The sequence below is a fragment of the Dendrobium catenatum genome, unplaced genomic scaffold, assembly GCF_001605985.2.
Source record: "Dendrobium catenatum unplaced genomic scaffold, ASM160598v2 fragScaff_scaffold_1593, whole genome shotgun sequence".
Lineage (NCBI taxonomy): Eukaryota > Viridiplantae > Streptophyta > Magnoliopsida > Asparagales > Orchidaceae > Dendrobium > Dendrobium catenatum.
The window spans coordinates 213,103-222,270 of record NW_021320055.1 but is presented as its reverse complement, the minus strand read 5'-3'; the positions used below and the strand labels follow the sequence as shown (position 1 = coordinate 222,270).

Sequence of the window (9,168 nt, the reverse complement as noted above, 5' to 3'; positions counted from 1 at the left end):
TTCGCGTGTATTAGTATTCCTTTTTCCTAGAATAATTTGTTCTTCATTTTGTTTTTTTAGAATACATGTATTGCCTAAATGCAGATGTTTGGTTGAGGAGAGTACCTCATTCATATTCCGATGCTTAATAATTGCTACTCAGTTAAAAATATAATGGTAGCGGACTAGAATATACACGATGATAGAGTTAAAAAATTTTGTCTCAATATTTTACAGATCTAGCACACAAGCATGAGAGAAATAGAAACACTAGGATTTTTACGTTAAAAATCCTGAAAGGGAAAAAATCATGGGGTCACACCCAGTTGAAAGAGTTGCACTAGTGTTTGCTTGAAATACAAGAAGCTGACTCGTACTTAAAATTTAGGACGATCAGATATTTTAGTAGTCTTGTCACGTGAAGACACGTGAATATTTTTTTCTCTATTGTACAAAGGGTGTGTACAAGAGAGAGAAAATATGTGTGTCTTCATGTGATTAGAGTACAGATGCAGCTTTTTGTGTGGCCTCTGTCAAATAATATCTCCTTAAAAAGGCCCTCATTTCTCACATAAGGAGAGATCTGAGAGCTCAGAGAACCAAAGTACTTTGTTGTATTTTTTTGCAATTACTATTGAAGACCATTATCAACAATCATTGTCACATCGCTTGACTTTCTACATCTCATTATTGTGGTTTGATTAACATATAATTATAGTAGTGAGCCTCAATTCTCCATTTATGTACACCTGATTTCTATAATTCATACAATAGGGATCACACAGTTAGGGGCGTCAATTTCGGGTCACGGGTTAGGTTCGGGTCGAACCCGAAACTGACCGGGGTTCAACCGGGTCAACTCTAACTCGACCCGGGCATGTAAACGGGTAAGAAATGAGGACTCGGACCCGACCTATCGTGTTACCGGGTTGACCCGACTCGACACGGGACCACGGAATTCGCGAACTCGGGCGGGTGCTAGCAGATGCGTGCGGGCAGCCTCGGGCGAGGGAGCGCGGGTTGGTGCGTTGACAGGAGCGAGCGGTGCAGACGCATGCTTGGGCAACCTCAGATGAGCGGGCGGGTGGCCCTTCCACGGGCACGTGTGCGAGCAGGTGCGCGGGCGAGAGCTGGCGAGTGCGCGGGTGTAAAACCCCTCCGAAGCTGTTTTTTTTAGTGATGTTAGTCCCGGACGAACTGGCCTTAGTCCCAGACGAACTGAAGAAAATTGTGAAGAATCTGTCATTTTCATCTGTACGAACCTGGAAGGGTCGGGACGAACCGTCGGGACGAACTGAACCCGAGAGTTTCTTCTAGGGACGAAATAAATTGGAATTAATTTTGTCTGTACGAGCCGTTGTCAGTGTCAGGGAATTTAGTTATTAATTACAATACTATCTGATATCTGATTGGATATGACTTCTGTTTTCGTACAGTTCTGTCTGATCTGTTACGTTTAGATCTGTTCTGATTTGATATCTGTTCTGATTTGATAGATTTGATATATGTCCGTATCTGTTCTGTTTGATCTGTTTCGTTTTGATCTGCACGCTTTTGATATCTGTCTGATTCTGTTCTGGTTTCTGTACGGATTTGGCTTGAAGCGGTTGGTTTTGAATTCTGGAAGTTTTGATTGGAGGTTTATCTCTTTGCTAGCTGCTGAGCTCACCCTTGTTTTCTGCGTGGTTTTCAGGTTCTGGCAAAGGGAAGAAGGTCTTGGATTAGAGTTCTGAGTCTGATCAGTTATAGGTATTTTATACTTTTTGATTTTTGTACAGTCATGGCTTTTCTTCTTTGTTCTTTCTGTCAGCCATGTACTGTATTTGTAGATGATTGTTTTGAGAGGAAAAGAAAAATATAGATGATTTGTTCCGCTGCATTTGATGTTTCATAGTAACTCTGTGCGTCTGTTTTGAGTTGAAATATTTGGAAGAATCAGTTCCGAAGCAAATTCCAAAGCCAGATCCTGGTCTGTTTGTTTGGCTGGCCGCGGCCCGGTGCGGGCGGGATCCGTCCCGGTCGGGTCGGGTCGTGACACTTATATCTATAAGTTATTTTTCCATTTACTACAATTCATCAACTATGGTTCTGTAGAGATTCAAGAACAAGAAGATGATGACAGAGAAAGGAAAGTTCTGTCTCAACTACCGTGAGAGCAGAGCTACTTTATTTATAAGAGATTACAGGTAAACTTGTAAATAACAGTAAGTACAATTTTGTGTTACTTAATACAAGTGTCCTAATAGCCCCCCTCAAGCTGATCAATCGGAGAGATTGTGAGCTTGTTGCGAAGAAACTTGAATCGAGGAGTGGACAGAGGCTTAGTAAGAATGTCGACAGTTTGATCGGTAGTACTAATGGGTAAAAGATTACTGTGATTTTCATGAATTTGATTACGAACGAACCTATGATCAATTTCAATATGCTTCGTTCTCGCATAAAATACGGGATTTAATGCGAGAGCGATGGTAGATGTATTGTCGCAAAGGAGGTCAATAGGTTCATTGTGATCTATATGAAAATCATTCAAAAGCCTTTTTATCCAGATTGTATCTGCAGTTGCCGACGCCAGTGCCCTATACTCTGATTCGGTGGAAGATCTGGTCACTGTAGTTTATTTTTTTACAGCCCATGAAATGAGCGTATTACCAAGGAATGTGCAGTACCTAGAAACCGATCGCCGAGTGTCTTGATCTGCTACCCAGTCAGCATCAGAGTAATTTTTCAGCTTGAGATTCGACTTTGAAATAGGCAAGCCGAACTCCAGCGTTCCTTTAACATATCGGAGGAGTCTTTTGAGAAGATGAGCGTGTAGAAGAGACGGAGCATGCATGTGTTGTGATAAATTATTGACTGCATAAGCAAGATCTGGACGAGTGATCGTCAGATACTGAAGAGATCCAAGGATTCGTCTGTACGTAGTGTGGTCGGCTAGTGTAGATACTTCAGGCACGTCAGTAGGTAACTTAGTGCAAGAAGGATTTGCAGCTGCATTACAATTGAGAAGATTAGCGTGCTGTAGGATAGACTAAGCATAAGAATATTGAGACAAGAAGTACTTATAATTGTGTTGCTGAATTTTGATCCCCAAGAAGTGATTAGCTGCTCCTAGATGCTTCATAGCAAACCGTTGTTGAAGTTTGACAAGAAGATCCGAGATGGCAACTTGATCGTTTCTGGTAAGCAGAATGTCGTCAACATATATTAGTAGATATATTTTCGTGTTGTTTTTGGCAAGGGTAAGCAAGGACGGGTCAGCTTTGCTGTGTCGAAAGCCCAACGTAAGTAGATGGTTCGTGAACGTGGTGTACCATTGCCTTGGGGCTTGTTTAAGGCCATAGATTGCTTTGCGCAGAAGACATACATGATTTGGATTCGCTGCGTCTTCGAAGCCTTTAGGTTGGCGCATATATATTGTTTCATCTATGTGACCATGTAGAAAGGCATTCGCGACATCTAGTTGTTGCACCTGCCAACCATGAAAGAGAGCAATTGTAAATAATACACGGATCGTAAGTAGACTAGCTACCGGACTGAATGTTTCATCATAATCTAAACCGTGTTGTTGTCAATTTCCCTGAGCTACTAGCCTAGCTTTAAACCGAGCAACTGAGCCGTCCGAGTGCATTTTGGTGCGGTATGTCCAGCGACAGCCGAGTATGGACTCGTTCTGAGGTGGAGGTACTAGACTCCATGTTCCTTATTGTTGCAAGGCATGGAATTCTTCGGCCATAGCCGTCCTCCATTGACTGTGTCTGTTGGCTTCAGCAAATGTAGTAGGTTCCAATGTTGTTGGATGAGATTGATTGTGTAGAAGATTGAGATGCATCGTCGGTTTGAGAGACCCTGTTTGAAATCGATTTTTCATAGAGTGACGAATGGGTGGACGAGGAGGAGAGGTAGTAGAGATATTAATATGAGGAGAGGTGCAAGGACTGTCGTTTGTGGATGTAGGATCGGTAGAGCAAGGTTGAGAATTGAGAGGAGTAGCCGATGCCGTGGCAGTAGTAGTAGGAATAAGAAGCGACGGAGGAATAGAGTCATGTGTTTTCTGAACCTTAGAAGCAGGTTCTTGAAAGGGAAATAGATTCTCAATGAACGAGACGTGATGCGAGATAGTAATACGATTGGATGCTCTGTCAAAACACTTGTAACATTTGTAAAATTCAGAGTATCCCATGAAGACACACGAAATAGCTTTTTGTTGAAGTTTATGTCGCGTGTGTTTCGGTGTGAGCGGAAAACACATACATACAAAGGTACGTAGTTCATTATAGGTAGGTAGAATGTTAAACAAAATTTGAAGCGGTGTTTTGTGATTGGTATTGGCCGATGGTAATCTGTTGATTAAGTAAGTGGCAGTAATCATGGCATCCGGCCAGTAAGAGCTAGGAACAACAGTAGTTTGGAGCAATGCACGAGTTGTTTCAACCACATGTCTGTGTTTTTTTTTTAGCCGTGCCGTTTTGCTCCGGCGTGTATGGACAAGAGATTTGGTGTTGAATGCTGGTATGATCAAGATACATCCTAAGTTGATTGTTTACGTATTCACTACCTCCATCAGTACGGATAGCCTTTACCCTGTGACTAGTTTGTCGTTCAATGAATTTAAGAAAGTTAATAATAACCATTGTAGCATCAGATTTTAGATTGAGCGGAAATAACCAAGTAAAACGGGAAAAATCATCAATGAACAAAATATAATAGTGATATCCCTGATGGGAGGAGACCGGTGAGGGTCCCCATACATTAGAGTGTATTAATGCAAGAGGTTCGGTTTTACGAGATACAGAATTTGTAAAGGGTAACTTATGACCCTTACAAGTCATACAAGAAATGCAATTAAAACTATGTTGCGGTATATGAAGCAGAGGATTCGAGCGGGCAATATGCTGGACGACTCTGTGGTGCGGATGTCCCAATCTGTTGTGCCAGGTAGTAGAAGGTGTTCGTATAGCAGCTAATGCAGATGGTCTGGTGCTGGAGATCGTCTGGTTGATCGGGTATAGACCATTTTTACATGGCCCTTGAAGTAGTGTTTGCTGCGTCATTAGGTCCTTAACAGTAAAACCAAGAGGATCAAATGTGACCGAAATATTGTTATCTTTTACAAGGTCAGAAATAGATATGAGATTGTAGGAAATAGCTGGAAGATGCAAAATCTGAGACAAAAAGAGCTTACGGTTTGGGGTTGGAAGGAGACCCGTGCCCGAGTGAGCAATGGGTATAGACCTTCCATCCCCAATGATTACGCTGTCCGAACCATGATATGTTGTTGCAGTGGTAAGATTGTCGGCTTCATTCGTCATATGAGAGGAGGCGCCTGAGTCAAGAAACCATTCACTGGAAGGAGTGGCAGTATTGGCAAGAAGTGCCGCATTGGTTCTTTGAGTAGTTTGCGGTGTGTAGGCGGTGTTCAGTCTGTGCCAGCAGACATCAGCCGTATGTCCACGTTTGTTGCATATTTGGCAAGAAACAGAATTTTGTTGAGTAGTGCGAATGTTAGGATTTGAATTTTGAGATTGTCGGCTGAGTTTCTGCGGCCACGACCTCTACGCGTATACAGGGCCATATTAGGATCCGCCGGAGTAGGAAGATGAGCCGCTTCATTCTGTAAATGAATTTCTTCGCTGATTAAGAGCGCGTAAAGATTATCAAGGCTGATCGAGGTCAGCATTGTCCGGATCGAAGTTTTGAATGGTTGATACAGCGGTGGGAGGCCGTTTACGATATAGAGGATAATGTCCTCAGCGCCCACAATGCATCCGGTAGAAGCAATTTGATCGACGATCTTCTTGATTTCAGTCAGATATTGCGTCATGGAGATAGTTTTCATCGAGAAATTGTGCAGCTCGTTCTTGAGCTGGATGACCTTGGAGCGGCATGAAGATTGAAACCTTGTTTCAAGAACTTTCCAGATTTCCAACGTGAGATCAAGATGAATGATGTAGGGTAGCACCGACGATGAAATCGTTGAGCAGATTGCCGCAGCGAGATTCCGATCAGTGATTTGTTCGTGCTCGGAGAGAGGAGCAGACTCAAGAAAAGTAGCGAACCCATTTGCGCGAAGTAATTTTAAGATCTGACTTCGCCATATGGGGTAATTGTCTGTGGAGAGTTGGTGCGGAACAAGCGTTTTGAGGTTAGAGATGACGAATTTGAGGGAGGGAGAGATGGTAGATTGAGAAGAGACATCACCGTGAGTTTCGTCAGATTGAGACGAGAGAGGAAGATGATCGGCCATGAAAAAAATTTGCCTCAGGAGAGGAACCTATCTGATACCATGTAGAGATTCAAGAACAAGAAGATGATGACAGAGAAAGGAAAGTTCTGTCTCAACTACGGTGAGAGCAGAGCTACTTTATTTATAAGAGATTACAGGTAAACTTGTAAATAACAGTAAGTACAATTTTGTGTTACTTAATACAAGTGTCCTAATAGGTTCGTTGACCTCTACTAACAAAAATTTGTATAAAATTCTCTACATTCTAAAAAAATTATAAAATATCCATTTGGCGTGGCCAACAAGCCTCGGAGCTTCCAAGCTCCCTACTCCCTACGTGGAATTTAAATTCGAAAATATATAATTCAAAATAATAATTATTTACAATATGAAATCCATTATATGCGTGTAAATCTTATGAAATTAGCATAAATTAAAGAAAAAAAAACTGTAATATTAAACACCAAATTTTAATAAATTATATTTTCTAGATGTAACATATTATACGTTTATTTTTTAAAATATAGAGATAAATTATATGACTTAAATCTATAATTTAAAATAAAAAAATTTCAACAACCACTAATCTACCTATCCTTTATATTAGACTTGCAAAAATACACATATATTAATTGAATCTTATCTTAGACATCTTTTGGTATAACTTTTTTATTATTTTTTAAAATATTTTTTCAATTTAAAAATTTCTTGATTTTGATTTTTTTTTTCTTGAAAACTACTTTAGAAACCTGTCCCAAACAAAGCCTGAAATATACAATGAATTTTAAAGCCATCCAAATTATATAAAGAGTAGTTATCTATGATATCTTAAATGTATTAGGCTTCGTTTAGGAAGACTTTCATATTGCTTCTTAAAGCAGTTTTTAAGTATAAAAAATTTTAATTCATTGTACTAAAAAGTTGCTTTAAGAACCAGTAAAAAAGCCAACGGCTTCATTTGGGACCACATTTTCATTACTTCTTAAAATAAAATTTTAGTACGAAAATTAAAATAATATTACTTTAATGCTTATTTTGATGTATTTTAAATCAAAATATGGACAACTTTTTTAATAAATAGAAATAAAAAAAACGTTTTGATGTAAAATACATTAAAATGGCTTAAATGCTGTCCAATTACTATGAAAGCTAATGCTATGTATGATAACTTGAATGAACTATAATTAATATAAGTTAAAAACTTTCAACAACCACTAATCTATAGATACTTGTAAAAACCTAGTGTTTAGTGAACAATGAGTTAAATAATCATATGAATATATACATATTAAGATATTATAATCTAAAATCAGAATGAACTTCAAAATCGTCCAATTTAAATGTGAAGCCATGGTATATAAATATCTTAAAATGTATTAATCTCGATATAAATCAGATGGCTTTGAAGCCAATTTTGATGCACTTTGCATCATAGTATTTGTACCAGCACTTTAAATAATTATACTTTCAAAAATATTTTAATGCAAAATATATTAGAACGAGCTTCAAAATAGGCTGATTTTGCATGAAGATTAGTGCTATATATGTGATATGTCTCCTGGAAATTCATACGAGAACACAAATAACAATACTTTTTGAAGTTGAAAGTTTTGAAATTAAATTTATAACCATATGAACTTTTATTTCAAAAAACTTATAGGCAAATCGAATATACCGATGAGACGAGCCTATCGACATCATAAGTTATTCAATTTGAGTTCAGATGAACCAAAATCAAGTACATACAATATATTTGGGTGCTGCAAAGCTAGGAGAGCTAAAGAACTCCATTGCATTTGTCATTTTTCACTGTCGACAACCATCATCAGCAATTATCATCACCATTGTTAGACTTCCATTATCTGACTAATTGCTGCTTGTAGGGGTGTAAATAAGTCTAGTTGAGTAAATTATTCGTATAATCAGCCTACGCTTGTTTAGTTCTTACTGAGCTCGACTCTTTAAAAATTTTATAAGCTCAAGTTTGACTATATTTTTTAGCGCAATTTCTTAGTTTTAAATTAAAAATTTTCATCTTTTTAATAAGAAATATAGAATTACTTTAAAAATATTAAAATATCTTATATTATATTAATTTAAATTAATATTAAATGTAATTTAAGTTAATCGAGCTGCTCAACAACCTTTCGAGCCTAGCCAAGCTGAGCTCGAGCTCGTTTAATATATGAGCTCGAGTTTAGGCTTGAGCTCAAACTTGTGGTTTGATAAGATGGACTCGTGAGCTTGTTAATAAGTCAAACGCTAGCCGGTTCGGCTCACCAACGCCATTAGTTGCTTAACTATTAATATTTAACCTCATTGTTTGGTTTAAATTGTGATGTAGGGTATATGTGGGAGAAAGGTAGAACAACAAAACGAATAGAACAGAAACTCAAGGAACCAAATTGGCTCTGTAATTAGCTTCTATATTCTTTTTCTATCTTCCCCTCTTCTCCTTTTACACTATATAAGCAGAATAAAGCTATAGCCCAAAAGGGTGTAACAACCAAAAGGGCTAACTATACGGAAACTAACAGAAAGGGCAAAACAAAAGTAGTGGAGCATAGCTACTGAGCAAATAACGGTAAATAAACTAAGCATAAAGACTAGTGCATAAAAGGGGTAGAGTATTCCTTAGCTTATGATGTTCCGCATCAGTTCTTCTCCGCCATCGAAGATTCTGCTGTCTCAGCAGAATGGGATACGGGGCCATCGTTTGCTGGGTAATACGGGTGAATGTTAGTGATATTGAAAGTCGATGCAGTCCCAAAGTCAGGCGGTTGATCAATAACATAGGCGTTGTCGTTGATGCTTTAGAGTACGGGAAATGGTCCAACCTTTCGGCGACCCAGCTTCGAATACTTTCCCGGAGGTAACCGTTCGCGCCGGAGACGGATCATCACCAATTCACCTGATTTGAAAATTCTCTTCCGTCGATGAGAATCGACAGCTGCTTTATACTGTTA

At 38.8% G+C, this 9,168-nt stretch overlaps 1 protein-coding gene across 1 annotated transcript; it reads right to left on the bottom strand.

Moving 5' to 3' along the window:
• Window positions 1-5,395: 5,395 nt before the first annotated feature.
• LOC110104283 lies at window positions 5,396-6,223 on the bottom strand. Its single transcript, XM_020833310.1, has one exon. The coding sequence runs from the start codon at window positions 6,221-6,223 to the stop codon at window positions 5,396-5,398; it is 828 nt and encodes a 275-aa protein (XP_020688969.1).
• Between the last annotated feature and the right edge of the window lie 2,945 nt (window positions 6,224-9,168).